The sequence below is a fragment of the Vigna unguiculata genome, chromosome 7 (genome assembly GCF_004118075.2).
Source record: "Vigna unguiculata cultivar IT97K-499-35 chromosome 7, ASM411807v1, whole genome shotgun sequence".
NCBI lineage: Eukaryota > Viridiplantae > Streptophyta > Magnoliopsida > Fabales > Fabaceae > Vigna > Vigna unguiculata.
This window is the reverse complement of record NC_040285.1, coordinates 2,133,492-2,149,697: the sequence shown is the minus strand read 5'-3', so window position 1 is coordinate 2,149,697 and position 16,206 is coordinate 2,133,492. Positions and strand designations below refer to the sequence as shown.

At 26.8% G+C, this 16,206-nt stretch overlaps 1 protein-coding gene across 1 annotated transcript; it reads left to right on the top strand.

Annotated features, from left to right (window-relative positions):
* Positions 1 to 13,183: 13,183 nt before the first annotated feature.
* LOC114191634 (homeobox-leucine zipper protein HOX11-like) lies at positions 13,184 to 15,270 on the top strand. The gene is made up of 4 exons (XM_028080933.1): positions 13,184 to 13,812; positions 14,153 to 14,448; positions 14,567 to 14,646; positions 14,743 to 15,270. Exons 1-4 carry the CDS (start codon positions 13,563 to 13,565, stop codon positions 15,098 to 15,100), a joined length of 984 nt encoding a protein of 327 aa, XP_027936734.1. The 5' UTR covers positions 13,184 to 13,562; the 3' UTR covers positions 15,101 to 15,270.
* The last annotated feature ends 936 nt before the right edge of the window (positions 15,271 to 16,206 follow it).

The following is a 16,206-nucleotide window of genomic DNA, read 5'->3' as shown; positions in this document are numbered from 1 at the left end:
TGATGAGAAAGTAAAGATTTGAAAAGGGTTAATTTGGTGAGAGTAGGAATAATTAGAATGATGAAGAATGTGATGAAATAGGGAGGCAAGTGCAAATATTTTAGGGTGAGTTGTCCCATGCTTTGCCAACAACATGCAGCATCCCAGGTTGGAGAAGTTTAAGATTATGATGGAAATCATTATGATCATCGTAATTAACTAAAGAAAAAAAAAACATGTCTCATGTCTCATAATTACTTGTGGGGAAAGGAGCTAAGAACTTTTCTAATACTCCTTCTTAAATTATCTACAGTTTAATATTTATAATCTATTTATTTATGATATATAATTTATCTTCATAATTTACAATATATACTTGCCTAATTTCTTATTAGGTAAGTTATCTTAAATATATATATTTTTTAATCATTGTGTCAAATAAAACAAAATTAAATATGTTTTTTGTTTTTCAACTTTCAATTAATTTTGAAATTAGTCTATTTAAAAATTTTGACTAATTTAGTCTTTCATCTTTCAAAATACGTAAATTTAATCATTTTAATTAAATTTTATTAAGTTTATTTGACATTTCAATCACGTTTTATAATAGTATTTGACATAACATTAAAGCAAAAATATCTCAAATAGTATAAGCAACTCAAATACAATCTTAAAATACGTACGAAACATCAAATAAACCTAATAAAATTTGATTAAAATAACTAAATCCACGTATTTCAAAAGATGAATGATTAAATTGATTCAAAGTTTCAAAATTGATTAATTCCAAAATTCACTGAAAATTAAAGAATAAAAATATATTTAAACCAATAAAATAAGGACAGTTCTACTAAGAAACTAAAAAAGTTAAGAGAAAATATAAAAAATTTAAAATTGTATCATTATTGTCAATATGGGGTTGGAAACCTCAAATATTCCATCTTCAAAAACCTTGTTTCAAGTTTCAATATCATCATTTGTGGTTAAATTTCGGGTCAATATAAATATAGTTTTAACCTTTATGATAAACAATACCCTGGACAATAAAAATAGAAAGAATATAATTTTGTAATCCATCTTTATCTTATTTATGATGATTAAAGCATAAAAACTGAATTTAGTGCTACTCAACATTTCTATCTAAATCCATATTAAATATAATCAACATAATAAATAAAAAATAGTAAACATGAAAATTTTCTTACAACAAGAAATGTTAATTTTATTATTTTCTTTTTAAAATATCAATAAAAATAACGTTTTTCTTATCTTAATTGATGGTATTAATTAGTGTTAATTTCAAGAACAATAAAAATGTTAGTTACACAAGTTTAAGAAACATGAAGGACTAATGTTGAGTTTATTACATAAATTATAAAAAAAATAAAAAACAATTTTTGTGTCGAGAAAAGGAAATGAAAAAAGTATTCTGGTTTTGTGATGATGGTAGAAATTCTGAGCAGTTTTGTCTATTAGGGTTGGCGTATGTGGAAATAATGGGTCGGATAATTTTGACAGGAAAATAGGGAGTCATGATTACAAAAAGATTAGAAATAAAAGATTGAGAATATCTTCTTCATTCACTTCCCTCCCTGCATCTAGATTCTATACACTATACTATCTGCCTCTAATGCCTCTTTTAAATATGCATTTATTCTTTAACATTTGGAAATGCCTGATAAAAAATTCAAATTTCAAAACAAACAATAATTTAAATGTATAATAATCGATAATAACAATATTATTTCAATTAATATAAAATAGTAATATAACAAATTATATTTTCAACATTTAATTAGATTTTTTATTTAAAATATTTTAACTATAATAACAAATATTTGGCATCTTAACCACTTCAAAATTCATTAATTATTTGTAATTACATTAAAAATTTATAAAAAATAAAATAAAATAAAAGAATAAAAAGACAGAAAGATCACACTAAATCCATAATAAAAATTGCATATAACAAAATAAAGCCAAACTATACTTATGAAAAAATTAAATAAATATATGGAGGCAAAACATTAAACCACTTATATTATTATTTTTGAATCAAAGTTAAATAAACTAGTTATCATAATAATTTTTACTAAAAAAAATATGAAATTTTGAACTTCATATACTTACAAAAATACAAACACATTCGTCATCTTCGGTTAAGACTCCACAAAACTACTCATGGATCTAATTATAATTATTAAATTAAATATAAATAATTTTTATATTTTTCTTGTTGATAGTTTTTATTTATTTTGTAGGTAATTTTTTAGTTAAAAAATGGATAAATTAAAAAAATGGTTAAATGAAAAAAAGGTTAAATTTAAAAGAAAAAAGTCACTTAAAAAATATAATTGATAAAACAATTATTTTAATTTAAAATAACTTTTTAATTAAAAAATGGTTAAATTAAAAAATAGACAATTATAAAAAAAATATTAAATTTAAATAAATGATCACTTAAAATATAAAATTTATAAAATACTTATTTTAATTTAAAATCATTTTTATTTAAAAAATAAATATGAACACCAAAATAAGAAATCTCTTTACAGATATAATAATGTATATTTTGAATATTAAGAATCTGAAAAATAATATTTTAATTTTCTTTCTAGTATTTTGAAATTTTGATATTATTTTTAATTGTTAATATCGATCTATTATATAGTTGCTTTTATTATTATATTAGTAACAAGTCCATTAGGGTTGAATTATTTAAATCACTGGTTCAACAAAGGCTTGATCAATTACTAACATTTTTGGATAAAAATAATAATAGATTCATTAAAAATTAATAACAATACCATTTAAACTATAGTTAGCTTTTTTACTTTTTAAAACATTAGAGATTAATGAATAAATTAAAGAAAAATTATATTTTGACAAAAATAAAATTTGACAAACTTAATAAAGTTTCCATAAATAAAATTAAAATATATATATATATATATATATATATATATATATATATTTTAATCAAAATAAAATATTGAAGTGATACTCTTTTATCTAAATAAATTGTTTGTCAAAGTTATAAAAAAAACCTTATTAACCTACCATTTTCCTAAATTAAAACCATTGGAAAACATAAAAAGAAGTACTCTCCGTTCGAAAGTGTCTTTAGGAGTATATAATAAGACTGATTATATTATATTATATTATATATATATATATATATATATATATATATATATATATATATATATATATATATATATATATATATATTATAAAGCATGAAAGTTGAGTAAAATTAGCAATGGAATTGAAGTGAGTTTTAAAAAGGCATAGTACAGTAGAACCTAACGTACAAGTTTCAGACGATTCAATGAATTTTAAATCAATCAGCTTCCAATAATTGTCCATTGAGGCATTGGGTCCCTCAACTTCAAGTGCCATTTTTTTTTTCTTTTTCTTTTACAAATTATAATTTTTATTTAATCAGAGATCAACTTTTTCAGAAATTGAAAATCGATCAAAATAGAAAGAATCTAAACTCTTTTTATAACCAAAAAAGGTGAATGAGTTAAAAAAAAAGACTCAGAAGTTCTGTTAATATCCCCACACTTACAAAGTCAATATTTTCGCATCCAAAAATATTTGAACTCCTCTTCTCTGGTACAAGTTTAATTGATAGTATATAAATAAATAAAAATTTTATTTTACGATTTAATTTTGTATGATTAAATTATGTTTAAAATTTATTTATTAATATAGTATCAGACTTACAAATTAAAATTTAGTTTAATAAAATGCATTATTTATTTAATTTATTGTGTTATTTATTATCAAGATATTTATTATTTATCGGTCATATTAGATTATTCGTTATTCAGCTACCGTCAAATTATATAAAAACAATACGAATTTATAATATATAAAAAATAAAAAAAAATCATAATACAAATTAGTTTTATAACATTATTTTAAGTTTAAATATAAATAAAACTTTTCTTGAGTTTTAAGTTAAACTTTTAAAAAATGAAAAACCCTGTTACATGTAACTTAAAAATGGATTAAACATGTTTTCGATTTCATTAAAATTGAAATTAATTTTTTTTTTAATTTTATTTAATTTAGTCATTCATCTTTAAACAGATATAAATTTAATTATTTTAATTAAATATTGTTAAATTTGTATTGATATTTCAGACATATTTTATATATTTTATGATAATATTTAAATTGTTTATACCGTTTGACTTATTTATTCTTTAATGTCAAAATATTATAATGAAACATGTCTGAAATATTAAATAAATTTACCAAAATGTGACTAAAAATATCAAATTTACGTATTTTTTAAATTAAAAATTTAAATTAATCTAAAATTTTGAAAAGAAAATAATTTATTAATAGAAAAAAAAACATATTTAACTATTTAAAAATTAACCATACCAAAAAAATAAGTGTGTGAATATGATGAAGAGAAAGAAAAAGAAGAATTGAAGGGAAAAGAATAGAGTGATAGGTTAGGGTAAGGGCACATAAGATCCGACGTACAAATGATTGGTGCTCCATAGATTGTCCCCTCGAGACGTTGCAGCACGTCCCCATCACTAACCCTAATATTTTATGCACCCATCAATCATTCTTCTTAACTCTTTTCATTCTCTTCTCCCTCTTTCTTTATTCTATATAAATAATATTCTTCTGATGCTACTATTATTCTTTTTAATTTATCAATAATTTTTTTAACAGCTCACAAATATATAATAATATTATTATTTCGTAAAAATTGAAGTCGTATATTTCATCTATGTATAGTTTCATATTGTTTAAGAGATGGAACAAATAGTAATTCATATAAACTATTATTTTCTAATTAAGAAAAACATATTTTAAATATAATATATATTAATTAAATTTTAAATAGAAAAAATATTACAGGATCCTAAAAGTATTATATTGTAAAATTTAATGTTACATATATTTTGTTTTTCTATACCCAAAATTCTAATAAATTAGAATTGAGAGTAATAGTCATGGATATACATTATATTTTTTTAAAATTATACAAACTTATTTTAAATATATATATATATATATATATAGCATTAATTCTTTGGAATTATGAAAATTAAAATATACAAATAAAATAGAAATATTACAATTTTCATTATCATAAAAGTAGAAAATAAAAACCTTCTCTTTGTAGAAGGATATGGGAGAGGGAAGTCAGTTTCTGATCTAGTTTTAAAAATGAAGTAAATTCTTTACCATATAAAATTAATAAATAGAGTTATTTGAGGAAAAATAAATAAACGCTTTCATATCATCTATTCATATCAATCTCCCTTTAATGTATTACCAAAAAATATTTTTTATTAATAATTTGTTTAACTGTTATAATAAATCGTTAGAAACTCTTTATGATCATTTCTTTAGTTTGTGTTAGATGACATTGGTATTTTGTTTACTCTTTCACATAAATTATAACTCTATGTTTAATATTTAATCTTGTCTTTTATTCTATAAAAAAAATGAGCATTATTACCGTTCAAAATTTATCGATAGTTAAAAAAAAATCATAGATAAATCATGATGAATTACTTACAGTAAAAATAAGTAAAAATGTTTATTGATAAATTTTATTGATGGATAAAAAAATTTGACAATAATTACTTAATATCATAAATTTTTAATAATTACTTTTAAATAATTATTAAGGACAAAAGTTTGTCCGTCGGTCGCAATTGAGTCTTCTTCATCCTTATTCGTCTCTTCTTCCTATTTTCTTCTCCCTATTTCGTTTCCTCTTCTCCTCTTCGGTCATCATCATCATGTTTGTAATTATCACCACCATCCTGTCATCCTCCTCCTCCAATTATTTTAAGATTTATTGATAAATTTCTAGAAAATTAAGTTATCGATATAAAATTTTATCATGGTCAAAGTCCAAAGTTAAAACTTTGACATTTATTTTACCGACAAAAATATCCATCAAAAATAAATATTATAAATTATTGACGAATTTTTTTGATGAAAATATCCATTCATAATGAACACTACAAATTACAGACTTCCACTCATGAATTTTAATGACATATATGTATTAGAAACACATATTCCAATTGGTAATAAAAATTCTATTTTACTGACATATATTAATAATGATTTTTTTTCGATAGATCTATTATTGACGAAAATATTCGTCAATGATAAATTTTCAGTAAAATCTGTTGATAACTTTTGTTTGATAGATTGATATTTTTCCATTGATAAATTTTTATTGGTGATTTTTTTTATCGTTAAATATTTTGTAGTGACAACTTTTTTCATTGATGAGTTAACATGTTCTTATTGCGAATGCTATTCAATAATGTTTGAATAATTTATATCTCAATTAATTTGTTTGTCAAATTATGTTGGTTGACACTTTAATTTTTAACTATTATCGTTGTAATAATATTTGATAAAATAATAAAATACTTTTATTTTATTGCTATAAAAAAAATGAGTTGAGCCCATTAATTTTGATTACAGTACAATAAAATATATAAAATAAATTAGAAGAATTAAATATTTTTAAGCAAGTCAAGTCATCTAGAATTAAATTGTGTAAAATAATCAAGTTAAACTAAGTTATATTATACTCATAGTTTACTGAACACTCATTAACACTCATAGTAATATCCTCAAATATTTATGTTTTTTTTTATATCTCTTTTGGAGATCTTATCCAGCTACGAATAATCTCCAAATATTAATTCTACATCAACTAATCTTTTTCTTTTGCAAAACACCTAGAGAAAGTAATAAAAAATTGGTGAAATTCTTAAAAGAAAATGAATTATATGTCTAGGTCTAGAATTTGATTAGCCAAATTTTATGTTTATCTTATTCTTATCATTATACTTTGATAAAATAACAACATTTTAATTGTTTTCTAATGTTAAACATATTTAGAATACTAAATTTTTAGATAAATAATTTTTTAAATAAATAAAAGTTTATGTTTATATTTTTTTTTATAAAATTTATTTAACCGGAAGAATCATATATCATTGTTTCACAACCTAGTTTTTATTATTTAAGGTTAAGTATGTTTTTAGTCTTCAAATTTTGACGTTAAATTAGAATTTGTCTTTGTCCAAAATTTTGATAAATTTTGACCCTTAAACTTTAGAATGAATTAATATTGTTCTTTTAACTTAATTATTTTATTTTTTTACGTGTCACACGCTTTCATGCTAACATTTGATCTATTTACACCGTTTGACATATTCTCGTTCAGTATATATTAGATAACATGTTTGACAAGTTCAACAAATTAACATAATTGGTTTAAAATAACTATATTAAGTCATTTTTTAAAATTTAGTGACCAAAATATATCAAAGTTTCAAACAAGGATAAATTTTAATTTCGTATCATAGTTCAGGAAACTAAAAACATGCATAACCCTATTATTTATTAATATAACCACATAAAATGTCTATTATTTATATGAATGTAAAATGTTTAACGATTATATTAATATGAAATTGAACATAAGCTAACTTCATGTTAATAATAAAAGTTAAGTCTAACTAGACCCCACAAAATTTATTTGTAAGATTTTGTAATGTAAGGTTTTACTCACTTATATATTGTAAATTGGTCTTATTTATAGTCGATATAAGACTGCTAACACACATTCTCACATTGAGGCATATACACATCAAGCATGAGACTAAACACTAACGAATGGTTTGATAATGGGTGAAATAATAGAAAATATAAATTCATTGATGGACAAAATTTGTTAGTAATCACCAAAATTCATTGGTAAATCAAAATTATCGACAACCCATTATCTGTAGGTTATTTTGATGAGTTATATGAAGAATTAAATAGCATTACCTCATAACCTAGTCTATATTATTTAGTAGTACTACAATGTCTATTATTTATGTGAATGTAAATGTTTAATGGTTATATCAATTTGGATTTGGTCAAAACTAATCTAACTTGAGGCTAAGAATAGGATTTGAAGTCTAAGTCAACTTTAGAAAATTGACTTGTAAAATAAGGTTTGTATTATCTTATTTATTATAAATTGACTTTATCTCTAATTGATATAGCACACATTCTTACGTCGAGATATATACATATCAAACGTAAGACTTGACATTAATGAATAATCTAATAATGAATAAAATAATACACATATCGAACAATAAATTTTATTAGAGTAAACTTTAACTCATGACTGATTATGTTAAAAATTAATCTTTAAACCTAACTTTTAATATCATAAAACCATTTTATAAAATAAATTATCACTCACTTATATATTAAAAAATATATTCTATTTATTCGATACGGAATGTTCTATGCATGATAAAAAGATAATTAAAATATAGTTAAGAAGTTATTTTGATTTTGTATGGAAGAAATGGAATATTTGATTTATGAAGTGAATGGAAAGTGGGAAACTGGAAAAGGAAAGTGGAGATAAAGGAGATTAATTAGGTGGAGATGATTAATGGTTGTGGCCAGTTGGGAGCAGAGGAGAGGGTACAGTAGAGGTAACTACAAGCATGCAGATGCAGAGAGAGTGCAGTGACCCATTATTATTGTTTTTCCATGACTTGTCTCTCCTCTATCACGTCATTCCTCTCTTTCTGACACCAAACCTCATCATTACTCACTCACCCCCTTTCTCACGTGACTACCACCCTTTCTCACGTGCCTCCAAATTCCATTCTTCAATGCCAATCACTCACTCACTCTTGTGACTAACATTAAATAATCAATCTTTTTTTTTTCATCATTCATTCCATAATTCAACCCACAGCGTAAAATCAGAAAATGCCCTCCATCTTTCTTTTCTTTTAATCTATTAATCTAATATTCTGTGACTTAAAACAGATCAATAATGGGTGTGTTGAACTTGACTACAATATTAAAAGTTTAGCTCTATTTGAATCCATCAAATTGAGAAGTTACAGTTAAAATTAATATATAAATAGTTAGAATGTATTCAAGTAGGATTTTTTTCTTGCCATTACACACAAGAACAAAAAAATAAATCTTAAATCTTGTGCATGACTATTTCACTTTGAGATATTTTATATTTTATAATTCGATAGATGGCTGTAGTTTCTCGATGCTATGTGCACGATGAATTTTTCTTTTTGTTTTTATAATTTGAGAAATATTGTTTTAATTGTTTGGTATAAATGTCATTATAGATTTATTTTTATATAACTAAATCGTTATAAATTATTTTCATAATAATCTACTATAACTTTATAATTATTATAGATAAAATCAATTTATAATATATATTTCTAATATATAAACAGTATAAATTTTATTTTATAAATTAATTTTATAAGATTGAATTAGATTTAAAGTTATTATAATATATTTATTTTTTTTTCTTTTTAAAGTATTTATAATATAAAAAAGAAAAATCAAATGACTCATGGCTTTAAATATCTCACACATATCCTTTATGTGTTCTTCTTATTCTTTCCATTCTTTCCACGTACAGAACAATCTACATTTTGTAATACTTAGTTTCTGTTCTAATCTATTTCTGGATTGAATCAATCATATATATTAGAGCATGATATATTTGTACTGCATAATACGGAATTATATAACCTAATGAATGAATTAAAGTCATGTTATCTGTTCACATTTTTAGTTTTTAACAACCCACTTGAAGACCTAACGTTGGTCTCATGTGGTAGCATACGTATTCATGCAGCAGCATTATTTTGAATTATCTATACTAGTTTCATTTCAAAGTCAATGAAGAAGAATATGACCTATAATGAGAACCTGTTTAAAAAAAATGATAGTTACGTTAATATGGTAGGTAGTGGCTTTATTTAATGTTGAACTGGCATGTTCACTGATTCACCAACAACAAATAGCTTAGTTTTCTTTCATATTATAATGAGATTGGATTTTGTTAAATTTTGTTTTGGAAAAGAAAGTCTCCTTAAGATTAGAACAATCTTTCTCTGTAACATTCAATATTGTGTTACGTGTTTGGGTTGAGATTTGGATAACGAAGGAACTTTGATCTTGAAGTCATTGGAGAAAGAAATATTTTACTCCAAGATTCATGAAACGTGCCACTTTGATTCCATGGTGGTTGTTTGTTGTTGTTTCATTGTTTGACCAAGTTACTCCCAGTGAAACTGTAAATAAAATTTCATGAAACAATGATGGTGTTTTTGAAGGGAGGAATAATCTTTTTGCATGATTGAGAATTACGAGAGATAAATAAGAGTCTCAAAATAAAAATAATATAATTATTTGGATGGAGAATTATTAGAGGAGTGTGACTTTATGGCATGGTTGGTTTAGAGAGAGAAGAGGGACCCATCCAATAATTCACGCATCTCTCTCTGCAGCTTATCATTAAAGCCTGCATCACTTCAATTATTGCAATGATCCCAAAAGCATGACATATCTCACCCTCCTCATTTCCTCTGTGTGCCTATTTTTAATTACCACTTCTTTCCAAACCTATCCCTCCCACGCGCATGGGACCACCCCTCCTCCCTTTTCCCTAGAAAATCTCACCCTTTTACCACCTTTCATTTCCCTAATTTCTCTTGTAGTTTTCTCCACAAAAAATTTCATACTCTTCATCTTATTTTTAACTCATGTAATGTAACTGAATAAAAAAAAATTATTTTGACATTCTAATAATTTATAAAACTTAAATTCTTTCTCAGTTAAAAAAAAATATTTAAAATTTGAGGAAAGAAAAGTAATTATTGGATTTGATTGTACACATCTCACCCGACCCTCAGTTTAAGGAGTTCTTGTCATTGGATACCAATCTTCTTCTTTTCTTTTGTTTACGAACTTTTAACGATCCGGTTTTGCATGTCTATTTTGAAGATGGTAATGGTTGAAAAGATGGTAGAGATTAAAGAAGCTTGGGTTCCCCCTTTTCATGAACCATAAATTCATTTGCTTACATAAACCAAGATCGAAAGCAGAAAACTTTTGTTGGAATAGTAAAACCCGGTCGGTTTGTCTCTCTAATGAATGCATTATAATAATCCCAATTAGGTCAAATTCAAATCTCGTGCTAATCATCTCATCCACTTTTTTTCCAATGTTTTTCTTCCCACGCATCACGCTTATTTCTAAAAAGAAATGAACTAGTTTTTATTGAATAACATAAACCTATATAAAATTATTCTTTATTTTTGTTTATTTCAAACGTGCTTTTGCGGCCAACTAGCTGGTGATTCGTACAGACAGCTTAACGAACAAACAAGACCAAGATATATATATATATGTAACATTTTTTTTTTAAAGGGAAAAGTTTACAAATTTAAAACCTAAAGTGGTCCATCTTTACAATACCAAAAAATATTATTATTTTATTTAATAAAGATTTGCTCTTTTTGAATATATAAATAAGTTGACAGGTTAGCGATTTATGTGGTCTTTTAAGTAACAAAGAATTAAAGATGTTTACTTAAAAAACAACAAAAGAACAAAATTTTATTATTATTTTTCAGACTCTAACTCGTGGCAAATTTTTTTTTAATATAAATCAGTAGAGAAATGCATGGGGAATTATAGTTAAAAGCTATATTTAATAAAAATTTGCAGCATTTGTTTATTTTGATACTTGTTATTATTTCAACATCTCAAATAATTGAATTTTGTCATTTATAATAGTTTTCATTATCGTGAAATTGTTTTTATTGTAAAGACTGAAAAATTAAAGTAGCCACACAAAAAAAAAAAAAATTATTGAAAAGTAACAAATACAAACAAAAACCCTAACGTATTATTTCATAAATATCCTGAGTGCTATAAAATAATAGGATTTTTGTGCAGCTCGAAGATCTTTTTAGCTGGAAGCTAGAAGAAGCATGTGATTTCACTTGAACAGAAGTAATAGTTAAACAATCTGGTAATCTTTTTAGGGTTATTATTTAAGTGGGAAGAAAGTGCAGAAACATAGATAGATAATATTAGGGTTAATTAATGGGGAAAATGAAAGGCTGAAACAGTACAGTTGAACTGTTTATACATGCCTTAATAGACATAGCCCACATGATTCTGTATTGGGTACCAAAGACAAATGATCATTCTTATCATACTGTCATGCATAATGAGAATGAGAATAAGCATGATGGTGACGATAGATGAAAGGCCAACATATATACTGGCTAATCAATAAGACAACAGGAGCAGGTTTATAATCCCAGACATGTCTCTCAGATGATATATCATTTTCTTCTTCTCATCATGACGCTATTTTTCTTTCTTTCTTTCTTCTTCTTCTTCTTTCTATAACCCTCTTAAATTTCACTCCATTTAATGGGGGTTGTTGGTTCAGTAAAAAGAAAAACCACATTTAATTATCTCTTTGCTTAAACTCAGTTCAAAATTGACTACACATTTTTCTTTGTACCACTTTTTCCTGCTTCGGTACGCACCACAACATTACACTAGAATGGAATTTCTTTGTACCCCTTTTCTTTATACCACTTTTTGCTTAAGCATTTTGTATCGTCTTATTAAATTTTCGACCATGACAACTCTGCTGCGTAGAAAAATTCTCTTGTTGGAAGATAAGAAGAAAGAGGAATAAAAATATGACAAGTGCCAAGAGGGTTGTGGTTTTTGTTCTTCAAATTTATTACACGAGTAAGCTTCACCTACCCATGAAATTAATTAAAACACCAAAATAGGGCTAACCGGATTCACTTAAAACGGTATATAAACTGGAAAATAACTAATAGAATCTCAGGCGGCTTTTTCTGACCACTAATTATAATTTTCCTTCATTCTAGATTCTCCAAACTTTAATCCTATCATTTCTTAATTCCATTTGCTTCATTATTTATGTATATACAATCCCACAACATTCTCTTGCTTCATTCGGTCTATGTACGTTAGGTTAGAAATGCAATATGGTAACCCTAGTTTATTGAAATAAATGCTCAATTCAATTGGTGGTACAAATACTTTTCCAACTTTTTTAAAAAAAATTGATTACATGTTTGGTTTATACAATTATTTATTTTTTAATTCTTATGAATAATATATTGATTAAAAGTATTTACTAATTCATTTTAATACACATATATATAAAATTCATTCTCTCTCTTATCTTAAACCATGAGAAGTGTGTACAAAGCTACCATATATATATATATAAAAAAAAATGGTTGTGTACATGGTGGTGGTGTATTTTATGGGAGTGTGGTGGTGGGGGAAGGCATGACAACGGTTGAATATTTAAATAGATTCACGTGCCTTTGTCAACCTGTGTTTGTCGGTCAATCTTTATTCCCACAAAGGCAAGGGAAGAAGCCAACATAAAAAGGCAGTGTTGTTGCTGTTCTTGTTGCTTCTAAGGAGAAGAAGAACAACGAGTTCAAGTAGAAGAGGTTTTCTGCAACACCAACACCAACCAACCAACCCAATGTGCCCTTTCTAACCCTCTTCTCCATTCAACAAACTACAACTACTCTCTGTCGGTACATATATAACATCATCATCATCATCATCATCAACATCAACAACAACAACAACATCAATATCTCAAAACTTCCTCTGTTGCTTCAAATTACGCACCTTTTATCCACCCCTTTACCATGGAACTGGCTTTGAGCTTAGGCGACACTTCCAAGCCCTTCACTTTTCTCGACAAGCCTGCAAATTTACCCTCCAAGGACCCTCCTGGGTTCTGCATAGCAACGGGGAAAGGCTTTGACGAGAAAAGAAGTGATGCTGAGAAAAGGGGTTCTTCAGATCCACCGGTTCAGCTTGATCTTCTTCCTTTCACTCCCGTTCTCAGATCCCAACCTCCTTCCCAGCTTCGAATCCCTTGGCTCGCTGAACCATGTAATGCTCTCTCCCTTTTACGTTTCTTTCGCGCATTCACTCATTCAATCTCATCCCTTTTCACACACACAACAGATTATCGTTGCATTTTCAGTTTACATTAAAGATTTCCCTAGTTTGAGTATCACAGTTAAAAGATAAAATTTTCAGTTTGCTGATGCTTTCTTCGTGTTGGGTATGTCCATGGATATAAAAAATTGTTTTCGTTGTTTAGGATGAATGAACACTGAAGATTTCTTTTGTTTTTGTTATCTTGTAATTTCTTATGATGATGAGAGCTGTGTTGTGTTAAGTTGTGATGTGTTGCTAAAGTTTGGTGTGTTGTGGTTCTTGACTGTAGGTGGAGCGGCGAGGGTGCTGGACGTAAACCTTTTTCCGGCGGCGACGGAGGACGGCGATGACGGGACGTCGCTGTCGTCGCCGAGCAGTGCGGTGTCGCCGTTTCAGATGGATTTCAGCATGAGAAACGGTAATGCGGAGTTTGGAGGAAGAAACAGGAGGGAACAACAAGAGGGTGAAGGCACCAGAGCCAGTGATGACGAAGAAAATGGCTCAACCAGGAAGAAACTCAGACTCTCCAAAGAACAATCAGCTTTTCTCGAAGAAAGCTTCAAAGAACACACGACTCTCAATCCGGTAAGGCTACAACACAAGAACACCATTTTGTTTCTTTGGATAAACTAGATTAGTTCGTTTGTTCTTGTTCTTTCTTTGTATTGTTAACTTATTTATTAATTTTGACCATAACTTGCAGAAGCAGAAGCTTGCTTTGGCTAAACAGTTGAATCTCCTCCCTCGTCAAGTGGAGGTTTGGTTTCAGAACAGAAGGGCAAGGTAACTGAATCTTTAACTAACAACCACCTTCGTTAACATTTTGTTCAAGTTAATGTTAAACATTGTGTTGTGTTTGATTTGGGAATGTGATTTCAGGACAAAGTTGAAGCAAACAGAAGTGGATTGTGAGTATTTGAAGAGATGCTGTGAGACTCTGACAGAAGAGAATAGAAGGTTGCAGAAGGAGCTTCAAGAACTCAGAGCCTTGAAAACTTCTCAACCATTCTACATGCAGCTTCCGGCCACAACTCTCACCATGTGTCCCTCTTGTGAAAGGGTTGCCACAAATTCCACAACAACGAACCAAACTTCTTCCACCATCAACAATAACGCTTCTCAACTCCCTGTCGAGTTATCTCTCAGCAAGCCCAGAATATTGCCCTTCCCCAATGCCCAGGCCCAAGCAACCCAGACACAAGCCCAAGCTCAAGCCCATCAGATACCCTCTTCATGATCTTCATTCAATGAACAATTTTTTTTTGGATGGTTTTTACATATCATATATATAATATATATATATAAATAGTTCGATATTATGGTATATCATAGAGGATAAAGACAAAGGATTCACCAACCCTTTTTATCGTTTTGTATATATTTTAAATTTTTATTTATCTTCTTTCATTCATCTGTTTTTTTCTTTCTTCTCTTCGATGAATGATCCTTTTTGTCGATCGGTTAGAATGCACCAATCTTTTTGGTGGTGAAATTGTGAAATGAAATGAAAGGCTATTTTTTTCTTTTGGGTCTTTGTCTTGGTTCGTTTATTTTCCTTTGCCATGATGACACGAAGAGCGAACTTTTAAATGACCTTTCTACCCTTAACGTACCCTACTCTATTATGTACTTGTAATTTTTGCAGTAGGGCCAGTGCTATTACTGGTGCATGGAGCTTTTCGAAATTAAGTACTTCGGAGAATAATAATTGAACCATGTAATGACTCTGATTTATTTTGTGGGAGGTTTTAAATCCTTACCACCTTTGGTTGCATTAATCACTCTATGGAATGTGTACTTTAAAGCACAACTGCAATAAGTCTCAATTAGTTTAACTGAATATATGCTTTCAAAGTTCAAAAATAGTGATTTAATTGCTTCTGTTTTTTGAATATGATGATTATTGAAGAGTGAGCCGGAGGGTTTACTTAATTGAATGTGCAACAACTAATCTATGGCAACATCGCAGGAATAACTAATGGCCAACGGTTTTCATGATTGTGGTTGTAATTGGGTTGTTTTAATTTGGATTAAATATATTTTTATCTAAATTTCAGTAAAAATTACAATTAGTTTTGATTAAAATTTTTGAATTAATTTAGTTTCTCAATTTTTTAAATATGTGAATTTAGTTATTTTAATCAAATTTTATTAAGTTTATTTAACGTTTCGAACATATTTTATTATAGCATTTTAGTTTGTTTACACTGTTTAACACATTTTTACTTCAATGTTTAACGAAAAACGCATTTGAAACGTCAAATAAACGTAAAAAAATATTAATATAAAAGATAAATTTACACATATTTATAGATAAAAAACTAAATTGATTTAAGATTTCTA

Coding starts and splice junctions, on each gene's coding strand:
- LOC114191634 (XM_028080933.1), top strand. CDS start 13,563: ATGGAACTGGCTTTGAGCTTAGGCGACACTTCCAAGCCCTTCACTTTT. Junction 13,813..14,152: donor CCCTTGGCTCGCTGAACCAT/GTAATGCTCTCT, acceptor TCTTGACTGTAG/GTGGAGCGGCGAGGGTGCTG. Junction 14,449..14,566: donor AACACACGACTCTCAATCCG/GTAAGGCTACAA, acceptor CATAACTTGCAG/AAGCAGAAGCTTGCTTTGGC.